This window comes from Perca fluviatilis, chromosome 13, assembly GCF_010015445.1.
Source record: "Perca fluviatilis chromosome 13, GENO_Pfluv_1.0, whole genome shotgun sequence".
NCBI classification, from domain to species: Eukaryota; Metazoa; Chordata; class Actinopteri; order Perciformes; family Percidae; genus Perca; species Perca fluviatilis.
In genome coordinates, this window is record NC_053124.1 from 13,237,293 (window position 1) to 13,263,173 (window position 25,881).

The window sequence follows — 25,881 nt, forward strand, 5'->3', positions numbered from 1 at the left end:
CCAAGTTGGTTACTCCTGTTACTAACCTTGTCACACTATAGATACATGGAAAATAAGGCTAAATTTGCTATTGTGTTATGTGTGCTACATTTATCGCAGTTCATTAACAACTGAAACAAGGTACAAAAAAAATAGTGTATAGCTCCTTTGTTCAACATCAGATAAAAGTAAAAACAAAAAAAGAGGAAGGCAGCAAACTGTAAAAACAAGACTAAGAGTCAACAGCCACGTTAGCGGCTCGGTGAGGCTGTACTTAGGGACAGTGGTGCATTGAGCTGAATGCTAATGTCTGCAGGCTAACATACTCACAACGACAATGCTAATATGCTGATCTTCAGCAGTCCAATGTGTATCATGTTTACTATCATAGTTTAGCATGTTGGCACACTAAAATATTAAATTAGCACAAACACAAAGTGCACCTGAAGTTGATGGGAATGTCATTAGTTTTTCAGGTATTTGGTCATAAACCAAAGTAAACAACAAATGTCAACCTCATAGTAGTGATGGAGGAAAAGTCTGGGGATCAGTCTTTATGCTTCATCCTCTGGGGACCATGAATGTCTGTACAAAATTTCATGGCTGCTAACATGGCTAAATCTTAATAAAAACAACAGAAATACAAGAAAATATATAAGCAAATTACTGGTGATACAGAGCGTGCCCATACATTACAAAAGTCAACAAAGTAATTTAATGTAGCTTAACTTCTATTAGTGTCAATAGGACATTTTATTTAGATTCAATTGTCAGTGACGGTGGCTTTGCAGCCAGTTTTGCAGACACCAGTTTGTTGGCAATTAGTATTAATAGTAGTTATGTTTTTACCAAGTAGAAAATACCACAACTATCAGATTTCAATTACGGTCTGCACGGGAGTAACTTTGTCACCACAATGCTATAATAAAAGAACACAAAATATGAATGCATATGAAGGTAAAATTCAAGAGCTGTCACAGTAACCCAGTTGTTTTTTGGTTTTGAAATTTTTGTGATGTAGAAGGTAAAGAAGAAAAAGTCATGCATGACTAGGCAGAGAGGCATAGAGAGAGAGAGAGAGAGAGAGAGAGAGACTGTGTCATGAAAAAAGGGGATGGTACTAACCAGGACACACTGCTATGTTGCAGAGCTTGGTCTGACTCTCAGGCCGTCCACAAGCCACAGCCCCGCCTCCGTTCACACACTTCCTGGTTCGTGTTCTGGAGCCCCGCCCACAGGTCACAGAGCACAGACTCCATGACGACCACTCCTCCCACAGCCCATGCACTGCAAACACCCACAAACACACGCACAACATGGGGATGAGGGATGAGGGAAGGGTTGGAGCATCCCATCACAGGCAAGAGGGTTAGAGAATGAGAGAAACATGAGATATTAAATGAGTTGAAGAACATTCCTTAAAAAAAAAATTAAAAAAAACATGAAGGAGGTGACCTCCTGACCTCCACAAAACATTCCGGTTCCAATGAAAAAAAGAGAATGAAGCTGCATTTACATGTTGCTACATGGAAGAAAAGGAGGGTTAGGAATGGACACTCGAGTCATGACAAGGAAATGAAAGTGGTAAGTTTGCTTCTGAAATTATTAGAGCTTTCAGTTACTATATAGTGAACTGAAGGATCCAAAGAATCCAACGCCATCAAACACCAATTAAAGAAGTAACTATGTTTCTCATCTTTTTTCCTTCTTTTTTCCTCTTTATTGCACATCTCAGCCCATTTGAGCAATAACAGATGAAGACGAAATACATCAAAACAGAATAGATGAGTTGCACAGAAACTTCGCAGATAATGAACGTTGCTTTAAGATCTTGTGATGCTGCTTTACTGAAAGCTAGTTCTTGCAGGAATACATGTATGTCTGTTTGATCTGTGTTTCAGCTACGTGACAACGGTAGATTGTGCCATATAAGAGAAAAAACAAAACATATGCACATATATTCACAAAAATAATTGCTAAAATCAATCTGAGAGAAAAAAAATAATTTAAAAAAGGACAAAAAAAAGATTTGGGTTCAAAAACTTTGAAAAAATTTGGAATAACAAAAAAAAGACTCCAGACACCAGAGGAGATTAAGCTATGTTGAAAGAGATGGAAGAAAGAGAGAAGAGTGGATTAGGAGAGATGCTGGAAGAAAGATAGAAAGCAAGATATAGAGATGGGGAAGAACAGAGTGAGGGGAGGAGGGAAAGAAAGTTAGAGACAGCAGGATGGAGATTGCTGGTCCTGTGTTGAGCAAAGCTAAATAAATCATGGCAATCAATAATTAAGTCTACTCTGTGAAGAAAGGCTCAGAGGAGCAGGAGTAGAAGGCTGAGACAGAGGAAGAAGATGATGGTATTAAAAAGTAGATACAGTACAGGCCAAAAGTTTGGACACACCTTCTCATTCAATGCGTTTTCTTTATTTTCATGACTATTTACATTGTAGATTCTCACTGAAGGCATCAAAACTATGAATGAAGACATACGGAATTATGTACTTAACAAAAAAGTGTGAAATAACTGAAAACATGTCTTATATTTTAGATTCCTCAAAGTAGCCACCCTTTGCTTTGTTGATAGCGCTGCAAACCCTTGGTGTTCTCTCAATGAGCTTCATGAGGTAGTCACCTGAAATGGTTTTCACTTCACAGGTGTGCCTTGTCAGGGTTAATTAGTGGATTTTTTCCCTTATTAATGGGGTTGGGACCATCAGTTGTGTTGTGCAGAAGTCAGGTTGATACACAGCCAACAGCCCTATTGGACAACTGTTAGAATTCATATTATGGCAAGAACCAATCAGCTCATTAAAGAGAAACAAGTGGCCATCATTACTTTAACAAATGAAGGTCAGTCAGTCCGGAAAATTGCGAAAACTTTGAATGTGTCCCCAAGTGCAGTCGCAAAAACCATCAAGTCCTACAACGAAACTGGCTCACATGAGGACTGCCCCAGGAAAGGAAGACCAAGAGTCACCTCTGCTGCTGAGGATAAGTTCATCCGAGTCACCAGCCTCAGAAATCGCAAGTTAACAGCAGCTCAGATTAGAGACCAGATGAATGCCACACAGAGTTCTAGCAACAGACACATCTCTAGAACAACTGTTAAGAGGAGACTGCGCTAGGGCTGCAGCTATCGATTCTTTTTGTAATCGATTAATCTAGCACTTTATTGATCGATTAATCGGATAATTTTTTTTGCGTTTTTAAACAACCCAAACTAGGGAAAAAAGCAACATTTGTATTGCCTACATTGCTTACAATATAATCTCTCAAAAAACTAAACATATTAAGTGCATTTAAGTGCCATATTGCATTGTTTTTAAAGAATTCTTTTTTTCAAATGATATCAACCTCAAACTAAGGCATACATTAAACATACACAAACATTACATTAAGTTGTGCAACTTAACTTTCAGAACTACAAGTTTCAACCTGAGACTGATCTGTATATACAGTAGGCCTATATGTAAATATTAGTTATACTCAACCTATTTTCATTTATACATTTGATTATAATGTCAGACAGCTCTGTTACACTTATGCTAATAGGTCGTTGATCAGCTGTTTCTCCGTGTAGAGAGAGAGAGAGAGAGAGATGCGCAAAAATCAGCTGTTTTTCCAAAGGGATAGTCAACGCGTCAGCTCTTTCGATCAGATCGGGGTCACTACTACATATTTTCTTGTCTTTGATTTTGGTAGTTGTGTTTGGTGTAGTTTCACCGTCCATACAACTCTGTGATTTACTTTTGTCGGGTCCGCTTCGTGGAACGGAGGATTAAGTTAGACTCAATGTTTTCTGTTGAGACGCTGAAGCACTGATGTCGTGCTATTATCGTGGTAAGATAGTTTGATTTTGCAGTAGACACACTGTACAGAGTTTTAGTTTTAATTACGTTGGACACTTTGGACACTTTCTGTCGTTTTCTCCAGCCTGTCTCTTCTAAGAAGCCCCTCACTATTTACGCTCTAGCATGTGTCGCCAACAGCAGATTGAGCTGCGTCTGTGCGACAGTAATAATGCTCCGTGCGGAAACACCGTCCGTCAGCGTTACAACGTTGGTAACATTGATTAACGAAGCTTCGAGGCAAGTCATTTTGCATCGAGGATTTTTTGTAATCGAATTATTCGAGTTCTTCGAGGAATCGTTTCAGCCCTAGACTGCGCGAATCAGGCCTTCATGGTCAAGTAGCTGCTAGGAAACCGGTGCTAAGGAGAGGCAACAAGCAGAAGAGATTTGTTTGGGCCAAGAAACACAAGGAATGGACATTAGACCAGTGGAAATCTGTGCTTTGGTCTGATGAGTCCAAATTTGAGATCTTTGGTTCCAACCGCCGTGTCTTTGTGCGACGCAGAAAAGGTGAACGGATGGATTCTACATGCCTGGTTCCCACCGTGAAGCATGGAGGAGGAGGTGTGATGGTGTGGGGGTGCTTTGCTGGTGACACTGTTGGGGATTTATTCAAAATTGAAGGCATACTGAACCAGCATGGCTACCACAGCATCCTGCAGAGACATGCCATCCCATCCGGTTTGCAATGACAATGACCCCAAACACACCTCCAGGCTGTGTAAGGGCTATTTGACCAAGAAGGAGAATGATGGAGTGCTGCGCCAGATGACCTGGCCTCCATAGTCACCGGACCTGAACCCAATGGAGATGGTTTGGGGTGAGCTGGACCGCAGAGTGAAGGCAAAAGGGCCAACAAGTGCTGAGCATCTCTTGGAAAACCATTTCAGGTGACTACCTCTTGAAGCTCATCAAGAGAATGACAAGAGTGTGCAAAGCAGTAATCAGAGCAAAGGGTGGCTACTTTGAGGAATCTAAAATATAAGACATGTTTTCAGTTATTTCACACTTTTTTGTTAAGTACATAATTCCATATGTGTTCATTCATAGTTTTGATGCCTTCAGTGAGAATCTACAATGTAAATAGTCATGAAAATAAAGGAAATGCATTGAATGAGAAGGTGTGTCCAAACTTTTGGCCTGTACTGTATATGGAGAGCTGGTAAACAGTAAGATATCCTTAAATTCAGGAACACATGTTACCAGTGTGTTTTTAAGCTGCTGTACAAAGTGGCTGTATTTTGCTGAGAGAAAAAAGCATCAGGACTGTATCCATAGATAAGCATTTGTGTCACTTTATGTTACTATGGCCTCCTGTTAATTTTCATGAAATGCTTTTCCAAGTGAGCGCAATTGTGTGAACTGGAGCGTTCTTAAGTTAAAAAGTAGCCTTAAACTTGTAAACTAAGTAAAGATTTACAGACCACACAAATAAGTTCTTACTTAGAGATTAGATATGTATGCATACTAACTCTAAGTGTTACTTAGCCAACTGACAAAGCTAAAGTTAGCTTGCTAATATAGTCAACATATCTGTGAGGATACTTGATTAGCATGCTGTTTAATACTATTGGCAATTACATTTCCCTAATAAACACAATACACTTAAAGTTATGGCAATAACTTAGACTAAATAACCAAATAGCGTCGGCTAGGTTAGCCTAAGCAGGTATTTCCCTCTTCCTCTAAACCGCTTGAATACTACCAACTCTGAAACACGTTTTTTATTAGGAAGTTGTGTTACAGCTTGTGATGCTGCAGTTACTTCCTGTTAACTTGATGATTTATTTTCATCGGACGGCTATTTCACACAATACTAAAGTCATTACTAGATTAAATCTTTCTCAAGTTTTAATGGTGCAACCGAAGTTGAAACTAGCAAGTAGTTACTCAGACTTTATGGATTTAGAAATAACTGTTGCAACCCAATCCTGAACTTTAAATATTATTGGAGTTGACATTCCTTTTGGGATGTGTGTCATACTGTAGCCAACAACGAACAACCAGTCCCAACTGTATTTCTTTTAAACACACTATTTCATGGTTCAAAGTGTTCCACAGCCACCAAATTAAAGATTTTTAAGCTTTGAAATTGCATTTTTGTACAACCCGCTGAGAAAGTTGCTCCTGTGGAGCAGTTGTTACTGATTTGAAAGGTGATATTTTAATGCAGCATGATGGGCGATGTGGTGTCCTGAAGTATGTCAGCCAAAATATTTTGATATCAAACATCAAAGTCAAAGTGCAAGCAGATTTGGATTTATCTCATCCCAAATTGCAAAATCTTGTCAGGAAACAGAGGCAACAATAACAAGCTAAAAAATACAATTCTGTTAGAGACGTTCTGTAATTTAGCATCTTTTTTTCCTTCTAAAACACTATGAGATTGCTTGTAAGACATTACTTATTCATCCAAATCGAATCTTCATCTCTCAAAGCCAGTACTAGTGTATCTGAAGTCTGACTGTGCAAAGGCAATCAATGAGCCTATAAAATCAAGCAGCTTTGGGACTAAGACACATTAAAAGGAGGAAATATCAATTGGAGATGGGGACAAGGGAGCAGATAAGCACATTAGCAAATTATAAAAATGCCTCACATACTGGGATTAGAATTTTATTACACCACCTATTGGTGACCAGGTAAATACTCCCTGTCGAGTGATATTTCCAGCCATAAACAAAGCAGCCCAGGGCAGTTATATCAAATATGTTGTCTATCTTAACACCAACAACTACATTACCATAATACAGCTCTTCTTTTAGTTCAACTGTTCAAGGGTGTTTATTGCCATCAGGGTTGCAGTCACAGAGGGAGTTGGAAAAGAGCATGTTTACAGCAGCAAGCATGGAAAAAAAAGAATGAAGTAACAATCTGATCAGTGCTGATCAAACTACAAGGTGCCAGATCGGTGTCTTGTAACACCCAGTCACAAAATTAAGTTCATGAACTCCAGAAATTCAGCTCTGTGAGAGGTAGATGAAAAATATATAGCTGAAAATGTGCGAACAAAGAAGCAAATAGACTCAGTTACTCTGGCCTGGGTTTCTGATGCAAATGCAAGTAAGCTTAGATAAGAGAAGATGAAATGTCCATGCTCACCCCCCTTATTTAAACATATGCATACACACTTAGTAGAACACACATTCACAGCTCCACAGAGAATAAGGCTATGCGTAGTCAGGATGCATGAATTCGATACAAGTCTTTAAAATCTATGCAATTATTAAATATACTTCGATGTAATGATGCATGCTGTATGAAGATATCAACTTTTAATTTCTTATGTCTAGCTTTTGCCAAAGCATAGTCTGTAATAGGGACACTTGAGTCATATTGATCCTAAGCATTACCATCATTAGCAGCAATTTCGTCTGGGGTCATAGCTGCATTATGTATAACTACATTTTATTTATTAGGGTGTGTGTGCGTGTGTGTTAAGTTTGTGTGTTCGCCATCTGCATGGGTCCGCCATGAGTTCATGACTGCATCTTGCATGCACCTTCAGTCTCTGGCTTCAATGATTACTGGAAGTGGGATGTTGCAGCGTTTGACTACGCACTGACCCAGACATGCTGTATTCATAATGCAATATTGTTCCGCTGCATGTTTTAGATGTCACTGAATCTATGGCAAATGAGCAGTAGCTAAATAGATCAGAAGTAGGGGTACTACTTCACTTTAGAACGCTTTGGGGCATGAACGCCTTATACATCAGTGCATATTCCAAAAAAAGGAAGAGAGTTAATTTGCCAGACCAATTACTGCCTAGTTTGCTTTGTCAAGAGCCAGACCATTACTTAAAATTGATTATCTGTATCACCTTAATTTAAGAGTTTTACCCATGAAAAACGAGGAGAAAAAAAAAAGTCCATTTTCCCTTCATTGGCTTTCTGTCTAAGCTACTTTTCATTGATGTTCCCCAACTCGTGCAAACACACGCATGCACAGCGATGTGCCCAGAGACATATCCACCCAAACTCACATTCACAACATACCCATACTTCTAAGTTCTAACTTGTGCACAAACACAAATAAATAGTAAAGAGCGGAATAGAAAATTCTGGCAAACCAAATAGTATGCAGACTGTGTGAGTTAATGAATATGAAACAGAATAGGGGATGTTGGGTTAAAAACATTTCACTTGCAGATCTTTTAGATAAATCAGGAAGTTGGCTGTCATGTTCTGAACAGGGTTCAAGGGGTTGAAGCGGCACAGCTCATGCTTGTACAGTATGCATAACCTGTGTAGGTTTACTCCACTTTTAATCAGTGGAGTTGTTTGATCTGAGAGCAAGCCATTTGAAACCATTATGGACACTGAGTGTTAAATTAGTATGTAAGTGATGTTTTTCTAGTATTTGAGGAACAAAATTGTGATGCTAGTGTCTGGATTGAAAGTTCAAAACACTGTAGTCCTGTGTGTGTGTGTGTGTGTGTGTGTGTGTGTGTGTGTGTGTGTGTGTGTGTGTGTGTGTGTGTGTGTGTGTGTGTGTGTGTGTGTGTGTGTGTGTGTGTGTGTGTGTTTGCGTACTGTACTATGTTGGTAATGACTCCCCATCGGACCATAGGGAAGATGTGAATCCAGCAGCAAAGAGATCAACAAATCAAACAAACATGTAGATTCTACCCTAAATTAAGTCAAAGTAAAAAGAAAAAAAGAAAATTATTTTAAAAGTCAACCACATCAAGTTCATTACACACTGTTATGTATCTTTGCTACCACCCCCACATTCTCAGTCTACTTGAATTTGGTGTGATCCCATTCAGGCGATCCCAGGAGTGCCCCTACACCCCTCCAGAACCACATCGGGAAACATCAGAGGGGGAAAAAATGAAATAATAAACGGAACATAACACAGCAACCAATATCCCATCAAAGGAGCGGCTGAGGATATTAATATCGACACTGAATGGAAAATGAGGCACTTAGACATACAAATCGCGTTGGCACATTTGCATAAAAACAAGATTAGCATATGCACCGACAGAGAAGGAAAATGTTCCTCTCGTTACTTGCTTTTTTTAGGGAGATACGTCAGTAAACAGTGACTGACTCTTAACTCACCTCACATGGGGGCTAAAAATGTACACAATGACATATAATTAATGGAAAAATCATGCAAACTCACACAGATGTACTGTACATAAAATGCAAATAGAACAAATAATTGAATTTAAAGCAAAATTAAACTTAAATAACACATTATACATACATCCTGTGCATGCAAAGATAACTTTAACTGAAACACATTCCAAGACTCGAGGAATGCACACCTGGAAATGAATGAACATATACTAAGGTTTAAGACAAAAGCACTCAGAACGTGACACCACACGAGAAGGTCAAGACTTCTTGGACTGCCTATACATTTTTAGTCACTGATATGTGCGCTTATCTGCTTAGCAAATCAGTATGATCCTATTCGACCCTGTGGATGCTGCTTCCTATAAAAAAGTTCCTCATCCACTAACTCTTAAGCAGCTAGTGGAAAGGGCTTGTCCAATGATGAGGTTCTATAACCTTAGCGGCTAAAGCCCAATGACTACACCCCATGGTGTGACACTGACATTTAGACAGTGGTGGCCCCACTTTTGCTTTAAGCTATCTGTCCCCAGAGAAGTTATCACTCCTGACTTTTCATTTAATAGCCTGTCATCAAACACATCACTGTCATTATTAAATGTGCATTGAGGACATTGGTGTAATTTTCCTGTGATGCACTCTCTTTCACTGGGGTCAGAGAGGTCAGCCTAGAGACTACCCCACTGTCTGCCAACCAGAATGGAGGGCTTTCTTCCTCTTTGGCAGGCAGGGACAAAGCAGACGTTTTCTTAATATGTTCCTAAGTCACCAATTGCTGCCATAGTCAGGGAGCCAGGATATCAGTGGCCACTCCCTTTGTCATATTCTGGTTCAGAAAGCTGGTGGAGTACACAATCTGACATCATATCTGGCTAAGATTTGATATTCTTGATTCTACCGAGTACCCAAATTGTCTCTTCTGTTACAGTGGAGCCCTACAAAGATCTAATGTGTCCTTTTTGTCCAGATAGTGATCGGGCTAAACATGTCGACTCGACTGTAGCTCATTTTGACTTGGCTCATGTAGGTAAGAAACCAAGTGATGAAGTTTTTCCATCTACTTTGCAAAGCCCCACTCCAGATGCAAATCCATAAGTGGCAATGTCTTTCCCGATGCAAACTTTGACAGGACAAATGTCCAAGGCAAGATTTTCCACAATTTCCATGTTGTTGGTTCGTAGGAGCATTCCTTCTTCCTGTCCCGCTTAAAAAAACCATGCAAGTGGACAGGCAACACATTGTGAGGCTAGCACATAACTTGACCGTCGGCATTCTGGTGAAGACTATAATACCAGAGCCTAGACCTTAAAAGAATACTGCATTAATGTAATGTTGCTCTCCTATAACACTGTCTGACTCACAATGGACAGTTATAAAAAAGATAAAACTAAAAAGAATGATGCAGCAGAACCAGAGATATTGTCTTTTATATTCCGTGCATTTTTCTTTCTACCCATAGGGCAACTAAAGTGGGTGTGTTTTCAGGTGTGTTGTGCTAGTAGTGACTAATGTGGCCTCGAGGAGCTAGCTCCAAGCAGAAATAAGAAGCAGGATACAGAGGTCTCAACACCTCCAACCAACGCTGCCTCATGTGCCACCACTTGAGTCAATTTATCAGACTTCACACAACATTTTCACATATGCAGTAGTCATATGCAAGTTTCCCTTTAAGAGGTCCCTCCACACACTCCCAAACTTCCTCAAGTAGGGTAATAAAACTAAAAAATTACTTTCTTACTTTCTGCAGGTGAAAGATCGCTAATATAGCAGGAGGTTTGCTACGCCATTAGATGATGCTTCAACTGTGGTTTTACTGAGCAACCCCTATTTTTGTCATCCTCTGGCTGGGGACTGAGCATATGTAGTGAATTAGAGAAGGGACAGAGGCTAGGCAGGAGGGAGCCAGTGCCATACAGGAGTTCACTTCAATTGCTATCAGAACAACCAATCAAACCAGAGCAGGACAGGCAGTACTTCACAATGTCATCTAGTAGAGACCCACATTGGCAATCAAACTAGCAGAACTCACATTATTCAGGATGAGCGATACACAAGTTCCCTCAGTGACTTCATCTGGCTTGACTGTGTTGTGTGTTGGTGAGGTAAAAAATGGATGAGGTGCCCTTCATTTTGCTCCTGCCTTTTTGTAGCAAACAGATAGGGTTGACTACACTCACCCTGATTGGCAGAGCATGTATGCATATGAAAATGCTATTTGAATGGTTAAATATATTTTGGAGCTGCCATTGCATCTAAAATGAAAAATTAATTCCTCTGAAGTCAAAAAAAGTCTGTATCTGTAGTTATCACCAACACAAATTCAATTTACATTCAACAATTCCCATGTTTGTATAGGCAGTTATCTTAAGTTTTCATTGTAACTTAAAACTAAATTATAAGTTTGTCTGCTTATTACGCTCTGTTAGAGGATGTTTTTTTTATTTAATATACTACACTATCTGTGTAGACATAAGTAGACACTGATGTAGATATAGACAAGACAAGGAAAATTAGCACACTGCTAAACGAGGAGAGCTAAAGATAGAGAATATGTAAGTATGAAATCCTGAGCCGGCAGGTCTAATTGACTTGCTGACATCGAGCTTAGGTCTCACGTCTCTCTCCCTCTCCCTCTCCCTCTCCCTCAGCTGACCAGTAGTGTGATGAGTTTGTCGCGCACTGGTAAATATTTTTGCGGGGGTGTGTGGATTCCTCAAAAGTGATAGAGTTTCACACTGTCATTATTTTCTTCAGTTTTACAGCTTTCTTAACACATTGTAAATAGACAAGTAGATGCTGTATTGGTGAGTGAGGTGCTAAGCAGAGAGCTTCTGGTCTAAAGCTGTATTTAGTCAATTTTAACACGTACAAAAAAACAAAACAAAACCAAGGCCTACCGCATATTCACAAATGTATTTGGTCATCATTTTGCAACACGGCTAAACCTATTTCATTTATTACCTCAACTTTTAATCCCTACTTGGGGTCACAAACGGCGGGAGAATATCCCAGCATGCCATGTGGATAGGAAGGCACCATGGAGAAGTTACCAGTCCATCACAGATTTGGAAAAAGAACATCCAAAGTCATACCATTTTCTGTCCCCCTTGCTTGTCTACTATGCAAATCACATCACAGAAACTCCACCTAGATAAAGATTAAACCCTCATCATTCTTGCTGTAAGAAAACACTAAGTGCCACTGAATTCAGGTTAGGTCAAAAGGCAGCCAATAGAGAATTCGGTAAACATACCTGAGCCTGTGATCCCAGGTTCACCTGGACAGGATGCGGTGTTGTTGCACATCCGCGTTTCCCGCAGTGCTCCGCTGCACAGTGTCCCATAGGGAGAAGAAACGCATGAACGCGTCCTCACTTGCCAGCCTTGCCCACATGTGAGAGAACACACACTCCACTGTGACCACTCTTCTGCCGCAGGGTCACCTGAAGAGCAAGATGGAGGTAGACAGAGACAGGGTAATTCTCAAGGATTCCACTTTCATGATGCTAACGTTTCTACGAGTCAGACGGAACACAAACGTTCAAGAGGAAGGGCGTTATTCGTTGTAGCATGATCATGAGGTTTCTGGCCCCGGAGCTCAGAGCAAATTTAGCCAACTGCAGGCTTTAAAACATCCTTTTAAACAATGGTAGATGTGACATCCATGTTTTGTTTCTCGACGTTCACGTTAATGTGCCTGTTGTGTCATAATAATAAAGATATTCAACTGTTTATACTGTGTAATTGCAATAAATATATTGCTGTATATTGCTCAGAAGATTCATATAGTAAAAAGCCACAACAAAGAGTTGCAGGAACTTTTAGTGGAGATGATGAGAATTCATAGGTACATTTTCACTTCCAATTTTTCCAGAACCGAAGGCATCAAACACGTTTGTTTGCGTTATTGATTCCTTTCTTTGCTTTTTATTTACTGAAATAAAATGAAAATTCCCCTGGATGACTGTGACACCATTACAATATTACTTCAATAAAAAACAACAACACAAAAACAAAATTGTAATCCATACAAATATCAAGAGAAAAGCCTGGGACTCTGACAAATGATGAGAGGGCTTTGTGGTTACAATAACCAAAGAGACTTTCTGTACTTACAGGAGCAAAATCTTTTTCTTTTTTCCCCCTGGATAGAAGTTAAGGGAGCCCAAGATCATTATTTGCAGGGTATACAGTAAGAGAGCTTTGCTTATATTGTTTAATGGTAGGGTTTCACAGTGTATAATGTTGACACAGCTTGGCTTGTGATGCTTATCAATACCCAACGTGCGATATCCGTGCATACTATATAGGTATGGATGATTTGCATATGTCATTAATTGATTTAAGCTCCTTAATGTGAAAAAGCCTTGATTGAATATTCATAAGGATAATGATCTTGTTAGAGATTCAACGATATTCATATGCATGGAAGTAGGGTAACGCGTATGATCCCAAAGCTAAAGGGGCTTTAAGCCAAAAAGGATGGCTTTACTGTAGATGTTAACATCGTGGCATAGATTGGATGTTCGCGCATCTTTGTGGGTGATTTTGAGTTCTCCAGGCAGCTGTGGAGAGAGTCCCATTGTTCCCTCTGAGTCAAACCCTTAAAAGCAAAAAAGTGTTAAGTCATCCCGCGTCTCTTTCTAAATTGTTTATGCCGTGTCCTTTGATGGATTTTCATGTCTTCACATGGCAAAGAAGGAAATCAAATTAATTGCATGTCCGTTAATCGCATTACATCTTCATTAACATGCCGTGAGTCAGGGCTTAAGCTCATCACACATGCCTGGAGGAGTGGAAGAATGTGGGTAGTGGAGAAGGACAAGTCAGGGGTTTCCCTCACGGTAGGGACTCCCTCCTCCACGCAGTGGTAGCTGATTACGGTACTGATGTAGTTGTGGAATATGAAAGTGTGTGTCTATGTGCGCAAATTAGTATATGACCTATTCTAGTGTTGTTGAAGCAGCCACCATGTAATGTCATGTATGTATAAGGCAGACTCCCCTGCATATATACATGTGACATCCTTATTATGTCATGAATAATTCCATTTTTCTTTTCTAATCCTATTAATTATGTAAGATTTTAAAGTCATACACACACTCATACTGTACATACTCGCACATGTGAATGGTGGAGCATGTGGTAGCTGCCCTGGAGTTTGGCCATTCTTCAGAAGGTAAATGTATAATCATTATTTATAAGGATCTCTTTAATTTTAGTTACAAATACAGCCTGGTAAATGTCAAGTTGGCTACGCTTGTTTCAGGCTGCGAACTCCTGCACACATCACATTACTCACCCGTTTGTGCCTGAAACACACCTGGCTGGTCAGCTGATCGAGGTCTCTGGGTCTTCACCTTTAGATCGTCATCATCATATGGGTCTGAAATAGACAGAGATTTCACTTTAATTTCTCTTTTTTTTCTCATACGTATTGAATTGCACAGTTCAATATATGAAATCCAGTGAGAGGCTAAATGTGTAAGATTATAAATACTGGTGTGTAGATGTCTAGTTTGTTTACTACATGCATTTGTGCCATGGCATACAGAAAAGTTGGTTTTAAAGCTGTAGTAAATAAGTGCTCATCAGCGTCCATGTTGTACATTCAGAGAAGTCAAAAAGGCAAGTTGTTTAGCACATCCAAAGCACGACTCTGGCAAAATAAAAATACAAACGCCTACATGTCATTGGCTCGCTCTTTGCAGCAGAATATTTAAAGAACAGGCTGATCCGTTTTAAGGACACTTCGTGCAGAAACAGATAACAGAATGTCAAGTCTGCAGTATCAGAAAATCGGGAGGAAGTATATTCCGACTCTTATTAGCTTTGAGGCAAAACATGAAAATATGCATACTGAAATGCAATGTGAAGTAAGTAAGCAAAGTAAGTACACTATAAAATAAAAAGTTTGGGCTTGGTTATGACACTGTATAAATATTAAAAACATGCAGCTACGCTGGAGAAAAGACTGGATCTGATTTATCAGAGGGCTGATTTGAAGTGGAACACCTCGTATAAATGGTGAGAATTTGTGGAAACAGAACGATTGCCTAGGGAGAAAGTATGTAGAAAATAAATCATGCAACATATCTAAGCCGGTTTTATCTCAGTTGGTACAAACATACGGAGGCATGAGCGCAGTCTGTTCTGATCTGTGCAAATGGATTTGTAGGCTTAGTTTCAGCAACACAAGACTTAATCAACTCCCTCGACAGGGGAAACAATCCTTGATTTAGCAGATCTTTTTCACTTGGGTACTTCTTGCCCATGGGATGTTTTCGCAGTGGCTGCATTTTTGCAAAGAAGCTGAGACATACAGGGTATCTAAGGTACATTATCCACCTAGAATGTGATTGTGGGTGTAGGCCTACTTGATTAGAGAGCGCAAAAGTGATTGACACTGAAATTTCCTTTGACTTGAGGAAGAACACAAACACATGCACGCACAGCACATCCTTCTGTAACCCAATAAACACACACAGACAGAAAAGCATGAATGCCTGTGAATCGTGCTGAGAGGCTGTCATGATTGCTCAAACGCCCATTGCAACTAGCCCTCTAATTTGGTCTTTTACAGAAACAACTCTTTGTGAGGACAAAAATACTTTGTTTTTGTATCCTCTAGCTCTTTCATTCGTGCTGTCTAACTCTCCCTCCCATTTCCTTGTTTTGTGAACTGTTCTTAGCAGGACCACTTGTGCTTAAAGGCCAACGTAAAATATATAATTACAGGAACAATGTAATAATTCTGTTTGTGTGCTCCAGAAAATATCTGCAGCTGGCTACAGGGTTTAAAGAATGATTATTGTGTGCATGTTGAAATTAGCGCTCTGAAAAGTATTTTAAAAGACAAAGAGATTTAAATTTTGCCTTAAAAAGACAGAATATTGGGTTTTTTTAAGTAATGGTTTTAAAGTAATATCTTAAACCAACAACATTAAACCTTGTGCCAGGATATATTGCTCCTACAGTAGATATTTGTGGCTTGCATTTCCACAGTCCCTCGCTTGATACATCTTTACGATTATCTCCACCACAACAATACTACTCACCCGCTATCTAATCAGCATGCAAACAGCAGAAAATGAAACAAACAAAACTTGTTTAATATGCAAAGATGAACTTTTCACCTACCCTACTGCTTTTCCCCTCCAGCTCCTTAATAATGCAGTCAATTGGAGCAATAGGATTATTTGTTGATTGCTAAACCCTCCCCCGGATAGCAATTATCCAATCATTGCTAAGCAACCGTAACTAGCCACACAGGGCCTGTTGACGTTGAAATATGTCCCCGTGCTGAAATTGTATGCATAGTAATAGCGACACTTTTGATATCTCAAAAGTTTGGATGGTGGTGGCTTTTTTCTGCTCTAATATAAACTGCAAATGATGGCATGCCCAGCTAACTAGCTTAACCTATAGTAGGACATGAAGCTTTAGCTCTGTATTTTAGCACGATGATGTATGCAGCCACCAAGTGCATATTTAAGAGCCCTTTACAGAGTTCTCATTTTAAAACAAATCAGCTTGAAATAATAAAAAGTAAGCTGGAGTGGGAATTTTCAAACAATTCGCACAGTTTAAGCATTAACATTAGTATGAGCAAACGTTAGCTTGCTACAGCTGATAAAATCCGCTTGTCATCATTTCAGCGGACAAAGAACATGAGAAGCTTTTGTTTATGTCTGTGTGAAGTTGAAGACCCATTGTTTGAAGGGCATTGCAACAGTAATTAAGGAAGGACGGGGCTTTTTTAAATTCCTCCTGCTGTTCCCGTCTGCTAACAGGTGCCACAAAGCTAGCAATGCAGCCCATGTTCTTAGCAAAGCATGTGCTGCGAATATTTCCACCCCACTGATCTACTGAAGTACATTTGGTAGGTTTAAGGTCTGGACTGCCTGCTGGAAGGATTCGTGACTCATGATGTTGGAAAATAAATGACACACATGGTACCACAAACTTCAACAAAATAACATAAAGTTCCTGAATTGGTGCCTGTCTCTATCTGGGAGTTTCTAAATCATTTTCTGGCAGAATCAGGCACAAATTAAGCCCTGTGTGTGGCTGTATATTCTGCACTTCTGAGACACAGAGGTCAGTGAAGCAGGACAGAGGAGTAATGTCTCACATAAAATGACCAGTGAGGGCTACCCCCCCCCTCTCCCTCTCTCTCTCGCTCTCTCTCTCTCTCTCTGACTAGGGCACAGAAAAGGATTTAGATGGACACCGGTGTGGAGTCCGGCACAATCAAACGTAAAGATCAATATGGATAAACCCCCTGAGAGTACTGACCTTTACAAACCCTACTATATTGTTTAATGTCCTGGACCGCACTTAAATCGACACATCATATCACACTTCATCGAATGCCCTCTCTTCTTATCCCTACGTTTTTCTACCCATTTCAACTTGTCTTCATCTCCAGGGAAACCTATTTTCTATCTATAGATGGCAGTATCACTTTCAATCGTGAGCTGGGTCAATAATCCCTATGATTGGTCGGGAACAGAGGTGGATTTTTTTATTTTACTTGTAGTAGTGCTGATGTTTGAGTATCATCTGACAGAAGCGTCAGTGAAGTGAAAACCCTGTTTTAGAGCCCTGGCAAATTAACAGATCACCTGTGCAATAGTTGCAATGTAGTGCATGAAAAATATAAAATGATGGGTCATCATCAATATATATCATGCAGGATGTATGGGCATTTGAGTCAGAGTCTGCTAAAAGCAATTTCTCTGAACCTGCCCTTACACAGTTGATATAACAAGAACACTTGATGTTGTAAAAACAGAAATAAAACTGGAAAAAAAAACTGCTTTTGTGAACCCGTTTCAGCTCTCTTCTCTTCTCTAGGGGAATAAGTTAAAGTCAATAAGCTTGTCAGTGGCCAGATGCAAAGGTTGAACCTAGATCTTATGACTTCCATACTGACAAGTATAAAAATGTATCAAGGCAATCTAATCACAAACATTGTAATGGATTGGGTGACATGCTGTATTACTGTGTTTAGAGATGTTTCTTTTGTTAGTGAGAAAAGGATGATGTGTCAGTAAACATACGGTTAAAGCTACCTATGCAAGTTGACCTATGACTATGATTTGTGTGAGCAGGAATTAGTCTATATAGGGAAGTCTAAGGGAACATCTAATTGTTTTGTAGTTTCGGCGTTGGGTACCGCCTGTGTGCTGTTCTCTAATTAATTGTCAGTGAAGCCATTACGTCTCACTATAGTGCACATAAAGTGATAATCTGAATGTCTTGTATCCTATTCCCCGTTTCCAAATTACATTAAACAAGTGTCCCCTCCTGACACAAGGTAATCAAATAAAAAATGCAAGTAAAAAGTCATTACAATCTGATCCCACTGTTCAAATGGTCAAACAGCTTAGCAATTCCACACAATGGTAAGGTTGGCGGTTTATTCCAGGATAACTACTTGATTTGTTTGCTTTGTTGGAACCCAACTGCTAAGAATAAAGCAATGGTTCTCAAACAGGCCATTTTCTCTCTTTCTTCACAACAAACAAACAAACAGTTGACAAAGTAGCATGTAGAAGCCCGCTGAGCGCTATCACTCTGCGGGCAGAGGCTTTTGTCGGCTTCCTCAACTCAACGCAAAGAGCGGTGGGATACCCACCATAAACACACATATTGAACTAAATACACACATTAGCAGTGACACCAAAAGCTCAAATATACCTTGATGTGGCATACACACACGCTAAGACACACACACACCCACACAATAGGAAGTAAATATGGCTGATAAATAAACGTCATGCAGTAAAGCGGTTTTGAGCCTGTACAAAGCATCAGGCTGGGGAATGGGGATTGGGGCAGAGCCAGTTAGAGCCACAGGCTCCTTTGTCAGACTGAGCCGGGATTTAAGCCTGCTGGGAAGACCGTGAGTATGTGTGTGTGTGTGTGTGTGTGTGTGTGTGTGTGTGTGTGTGTGTGTGTGTGTGTGTATCACTTTTGATAATATGGTAAAACAGCTGTGTTAAGTATATGGCATGCACAAAAACAGTCAGGCATGGAAATGTTCACCGTTGACTACTGTCAGCTCTTTCAGTGCAGCGTATATGATTGAATGCACACTCTCCTAAACACGCACAATCACACACACACGCGCGCACACACACACACACGCACACACACAGCTATTTCTCAGCCGTATATCAAATCTGAGCTTATGGCTCTCCAGTGCTGTCCATTTACTCCAGGGTCCATCTGGGAGAGCCCAAACTGATAGAAGCACACCATAATGGACTTTTTATAAGCTACTGGACTGACAGACCCACTCCATCTCTCTCTCTCTCTCACCCTCCTCTCTCACCTCTTTCTCACTCAGCAGCAGATATGAAGAGAGAAGTTGAATCAGGTTGGTGCAGGACAGCATCTGCCGACTATGGGGGCCTCAAGGTAATTTGTGTGCCTTCAAAATGGATTTAGAATATAGTTTTCTCTGCCCCACAGGCTGACTGGTTTGTTTTACGCCACACACACACACACACACACACACACACACACACACACACACACACACACACACACACACACACACACACACACACACACACACACACACACACACACACACACACATACATCAACACAAACTGCCAAATTGTTTCATTTCACTTTCATTCTCAATATGCCCATTTTTCCCCGTTTTTCTTTCTCTTATTAGATATTTTCAAATCTTCCAACTCCCACACCGCATAGACATTTGGTCTATCGTTCGGCCCTCCACCCCCTCACCCTCTGTCTTCTACTCCAGCCTTTCTTTTTCTCAGTTCCATAACAACATGAGAATTTCGATGTATTTACAGTCCAGTGGACTCCAAACAAAGCTGCAGGGCTACAATCAAAGAGCAATCAATGCAGGGATGGCCAGAACAATTCATTCAAAGCACTGCAAGCAAGATTACTGTGCTGCATGAGCCTGATTCATTACAGACAATTACACCCATGGTTTAGCATGTTTGTGCAGGAACCTCTGTATAGTGCATTTGCAATAACTTAGTGTAGCAAAAAAAATCATGGCATGAAAATGTCACTTTTTTTAACATTAATATGCGTTCCCCCAGCCTGCCTATGGTCCCCAATTGGCTTGAAATGGTGATAGGTGTAAACCGAGCCCTGGGTATCCTGCTCTGCCTTTGAGAAAATGAAAGCTCAGATGGGCCGATCTGGAATCTTGCTCCTTATGAGGTCATAAGGAGCAAGGTTACCTCCCCTTTCTTTGCTTTGCCCACCCAGAGAATTTGGCCCACCCATGAGAGAGACATCATGGCTTTCAAACGAGCAAAGTGGCAGATGGTCAAGGCCACACACCCACCCTCCACCTTGTCCCCCCCCCTCTCCTCCTCAATAGCTACAGACACAGAAATGGCACATCCTAAGGAAAGCTCATTGTGGGACTGGCTCTAGTGGCTGTAATTCTGCACCAAGGCTGAATTTCGGGAAAGAGACTAAGGCCACTAATAAGGCCTATATAAAAGCATCCAAAGAGCACCATGTCATGGGACCTTTAAGTAATTCCAAACCACAAATGTGAACCTCATGGTAGTGCTAAAGAAAAGGTCAGGGATGACCACAGTCCTTAGGATACATCCTTTGGACATGGTGGATACCTGCACCACATTTCATGTCATCAATCCAATAATTGTTAAGACACCTTTGACTAAAGACCTAAAAGGTTAACCTGCTGGTCCCGCTAAATTAAATTTAAGTTTGTACAATGGGGATCATGGCTACACAAAATTTCCTAGCAATCTGTCCTATAGTCATTGAGATGTTTCAGTCTGGACCAAAGTGATGGACCGACTAACCAACTGACTAATCGACCAACCAACCAACCAACCAACCAATATTGGCATACCTAGAGGCATGCTGCTAGCATGGCTAAAAGCAACCTTACCCCACAGTCACATTAGCTACAAAAGACAGCGACATACACTCGTTTGTGGGTGCTCCTGGGCGTGCCTAGCCTACTCCTGGTTGCTTGGCAACAGTAAACAGAAATTCTTTATATACTTATAATACTTCAGAGGTATTGTTAAGTCACAAGAATGATGTTTTTGGATTTAAAAGTATTTATTTCTCGATAAAAGTAACAAAATATTTGATAAAATGCCAAACTTATCAGATATATACAGAAATACGATGTCCTGAAGCGTTTTCCGCCATCTTGAATTATTTTATTCGACTCGAGCCACTGACATACATCACGCTGCCCTCACGCTCCGATTGGCAGTCGCTTCTTTTCTATTTGACTTCTTGTCTATTTCGGCCCCGCCTTGCTCGTGGCAGCGGTGAGCTCGTCGCTTGTCGCTGGCAAACGGCCACTCCCATTGAAAATGAATGGTCGCTTCCATTCTGTCGCTTTGTCTCTGTCTCTTGTAGCTAATGTGACTGTGGGGTTACAGTGCTAAGGTTCAGAGATAGTGTTTTTCATAGTTTGTATGTCCAAAGTTTTAGAGGGACAGAACTACAACAGTAATGTTATTTCACTTGCTTTTTATGGTTAATCAGTGGTTTCTGAAAAGTTCATTGAGCCCAAGTTTAGAAGAATTGTATCACCCAAGAGAATCTTCTAATCCTTAACACAGATTTAAGACAAAAGAGCTAAGCGGAACTATGACAGTGCAGCCTATGATCTTTTTCTCACGTCACCGCCCTTCCCCTGCCTTCTTCTTTTTACTCTCCCTCTGATATCTGCCAAAAATATCCCCTCAAATTATCTACCAAACCCAACTTGTTATTTTAACAGTGAGGCTTTTCACATGACAGTATACATGACACAGCCACGCGAATAGATCGATTACTACTCACATAGGCCTCTGCAGTGGTATGCTGTTACCATAGCAATGCCGTCATGCTGACGGCGTAAAGGAGCCGAAGGGATGCGGGTGGGGGGGGCTTGCACAGGGACGGAGGGAGGGAGGTGGATTATAAATCAGTGTCCGCACTTGGTCGCCGGTCCTGCGTCGGCAGACGGTTGCTCTCAACTGTGGTGAAGGGCAGCTGCAGTCCTGTTGCTATGACTGTAGTATCCCTTTCTTTTTCATTCTGCCTGTCTTTTGTCTATTTGTTCTGTTGCTTTCATTGTTTATTTTACGCTTTGTTCATCCGTTTTTTTTTCTTTTTTGCAGTCAATTATTTCTTGATTCCTTCTTTGTCTATTTGCTTCTTTTTTTTAAAAATAACTTTCCTTTTATTTTTATTTCTTGGTCTTTCTTTCGCCTACGTACACTATTTGTTATGTTCTTTAATCATTTGCAGATTATTCTTTCTTGAACACAGCAACAAAACTAGGTATTTTGACATGCATTTATCTGCATATGCAGCACATAATATTAACGTTGGCCATGCTGACTCCTCTTTCTGTGTGCTATATAAGACTGCCGTGGAAAATTAGCCACATCCGTCTACACACTGAAGCTTTCATAAACACACGCACGTATACACACAAAGTACATCTACATGAGTACTTAGCTCGCAGGCCAAAGCACACTCTAGCAGGTGTTTTTCATGAATCATGAGAGAGTGGCATGAGAAGAGTCTAGTATAGCCAGACTTTGGTTCTCCACTTGGTAGAAGGGGCAGAAGAAATGGTACTCAGACCCTGACTCTCGCCCTAAACCTTTTTCCAGAGCATACAAACACTCACACATCACTTACCTCTACTCTGTCGACTACCTTTCATCAGAGGAAAGGGTCAGCGCAGTAGGACATGGGGGCAATCTTTGGGGCCATGCACGCTCATTGCATCTTGCGCACTGGACATGCACCCCATCACTTGTGCTCCCACACACCCACACACCCACACACCCACTTAGTTTGGCTTAGCAGTAGCGAGGTATTACTCCAGTCTACAGCAAGATGGGGAGCTGAATCAGACCCACTTTCTGTGGCTTTGTTTTTTTATTTTATGTGAGATGGAAGGATGACCCTATGTGAGAAAAAATAATAAGAGCAGAAAATAGAGGTGAAACCCAAAAGAAAAAAAAACATAGAAGCTCAACGGGTCGGTGACTCCCAGACACTGATAACCCTCCCTTGAATCATCAAAATAAGACGGTGTGCCAGAGTTCTACACGGTTACTAGAGATGTAACGGTATGAAAATTTAACCTCACAGTTATGGTGACCAAAATTATCACAGTTTTCGGTATTATCGCAGTATTTTTAAAAGTGTGTTCAATATGTTCAGAAAGCACTGATAGGCCTACACATGCTGAAATAGTTAAAAAAAGTGTAATAGTGTTTATTAGATTACAAAAATGTATGCAATGTGCTTGTAAAAACTATTGAAAACTGGCTACTGAAATACTGGCTCGCTGTAGGGTGTCCGGTAAGAACTTGAACCAGAGATGTCTGACTTTGAGATCCAGGAAGATTTATTTACAACTCCAACATGAAGTTAACTATGAAGTTGTATGTGACGTTACATGTGAAGTTGGATGTGGTTCTGAAATATAAGCAAATAATAATGCACATTATAAGCATCTGACTTACTATACATAATCATATTATTTACCAAAACTAAATGATATAGCCACCAGCATGTCACAAGAAACAATTTCCCTGTAATAATTAACATAAATGTAACATATTGCTCAGTAACACAAACTGAGAATAAGCCACATCTATTACAGCACACAGATCCATAACAGAGCAAACAGTGTAATACACCTTTAATAGCTAAGCACGAGGCTCCACAGTGCTAGTCTGTTTACTGCCTATTGCACGGAAACACAGCAACAGCAATATTATCAAGGCGATAATATATCTCTCTCACTCCAAACAAATGTCATGTCGTAACATGGGCTAAACTTATCCACATCGTAGCAGAACACTTAAGCTTTAACGTTTACACAGATAGCGAGGCAGTAAAACCCATGACAGTTTAGCAAGCTACAGAATAGTTTTAACTTACGTTCTGGGCTACAAACCTCACTTCAGCAAGTCCGAAAACGGGAAAGGAATGATAAAGAAAAAAAAGTCTGTTTACAGCTGCTATATCTGTCCCCTTCTCCTGTCCCCTTCTCCTGTCTAAGCGCGAGTGATTGGCAGGAGATCAAAGTGATTACTCTCGTTACTGATTGGTCAATCATCTCAGGAGAGACAGCAAGTGTTACTATGGCCTTTTTTTTTTTTTTTTTTTACAATGCTGATAAATGTCCTGAGCTCTGTCATCTCCTCCTTCCGCCATGATTCCAACTTTAAGAAACACACTGTAGGCTACGCACTGCGCCCGTGCGGCAACTTCAGGAGACTCGGATGAAGCTAGGAACACGCATTTTCCACACCGTATATTTTAAATGAAAACGGTAATTGTTATCAACATTTTTACCGTGGTTTATCGTTACACCGGTAATCGTTACATCCCTAACGGTTACCCTTTCCTTTCGTCTGGGAACTTTGATATTGAGTTGTGAGTTGACAACTGGAAACACTTTTATTGTCATGGTATCAATGATGGTGCTGTGTTTTTATAAATGGATGTTCTCTTGGTGTATGTTTTTTTCTGTATTGTATGGGACTATAATGCTTTGGTACAGTCCGATACAGATCTTAATGCAATCTGCTGCAGGTTAATTTTGGACTATTTAGTTAAAGAATGTTCTGTTTTGTTCCAGATGCATTTGTACTTATCTTTAGATATACTGACCATTCACTAGAGCACTATTGGCTTCCATACAACTGTATAAGTGGTTGAGTGTGTAATTTTTATCAATGTCCGTAATTTTGGCTATGCTCTCTCTCTAATCTTTCACGTTGTCTGATGTGCTGTAAGTGGTTACACACCAACCTGACGGCCAACCCTCGGCAGAAAAGCCAGTGGAAATGATCAGTCGCATCCCCGAGGTCCAAAAAACTGCCTCGGGACACACTGAGGCGACACCGACGTGAGAAACGTAATACGTCTTCATAGCAGCAGGCGGCGCTACTCTGTATTGTTGCCCAAGAAATGACAACCGGCAGCTGATTGGACGAACGCGTCACATGGGTTTGTTTTCTCCGGAAATTCAAAGCCAGACTGTCATGGCGGCTCGTTCAGAATACGATCTCATATTGTACTAAAATAGTTCACTGAAACGTGTTTCTGAAAACATTTTAAGCGAGAAATAGGCCATGCAGTTGCTGAATCTGTCTTCATTTCAGCTCAACAAAGGTCAGTTTAAAAGATTTTCGTCAGATTTTGAGAGACTCTAGTCACCTCATTCCGATCGCCATTTCCGGGTGAGTCCCGACTGCCTTGCCGCCGACCGAACATGTCAGGTCGGCCAAAATGAACGCCGACAGCCCCCCAGACTGACGACGGCACGGGACGCACCGAACAGATTCGAGTCACTGACCTCGCGAGACTGTCCAATGGCCAATAATCGTCCCCGTGTGTCCCGGGCTTATGAGAGATTGTATGGCGTAAAAGTTGAGCTTAGCATAAATTGAAGTCGTGCTTACATTAGCTGATTGGCATCAGCTGCCTCTTTCATCCTCTCACAATCACTGGCTCATTCATCTGCTTGCCTACAGGTAACTGATCCAACATCCGATCATGGAAATGCTGATGTACAGTGTGGCCATGATAACCTGATATTTCTCACTACTGCTGCAGCTTCCTCTACCACCCTCCTCCATATGTGCTACATTTTTTGTAATTTTAATTTACATATAATTTAATGTTTATGAATGGGTTTATTAGGTGGGGAATAATTCTTCCGCATTGGTGCTCAGATTCTTTGAATTCTTTCTACTCGCTCGGAGAGCAGAGCAAAGATTGTCTCACTGTAACCATCGGTTATAAATGGTCAGTTCCTTTACACAAGTGTCTCTGACTGAACCCTTTTGGGCAGCTGTCTTTGTTCAGGGGATCAGTATTTGGATCTCCTTATCCAAGGGACTCAAACAGATCACATCTAGGATTATTTTACATTCGAGCGCTTTTCA

General features: G+C 40.6%; 1 protein-coding gene across 3 annotated transcripts in view; it reads right to left on the minus strand.

Annotated features, from left to right (window-relative positions):
• Nucleotides 1-25,881, minus strand: part of adgrb2 (adhesion G protein-coupled receptor B2) — a 292,014-nt gene that overhangs the window by 105,671 nt on the left and 160,462 nt on the right. For all 3 annotated transcript variants that reach the window (XM_039819389.1, XM_039819387.1, XM_039819388.1), the window contains exons 3-5: nt 14,220-14,303; nt 12,172-12,360; nt 1,105-1,266 (exon numbers count right to left, since the gene is read on the minus strand). In XM_039819389.1, coding sequence (XP_039675323.1) covers nt 1,105-1,266; nt 12,172-12,360; nt 14,220-14,303 — 435 coding nt within the window. The remainder of the gene's footprint in view (nt 1-1,104; nt 1,267-12,171; nt 12,361-14,219; nt 14,304-25,881) is intronic.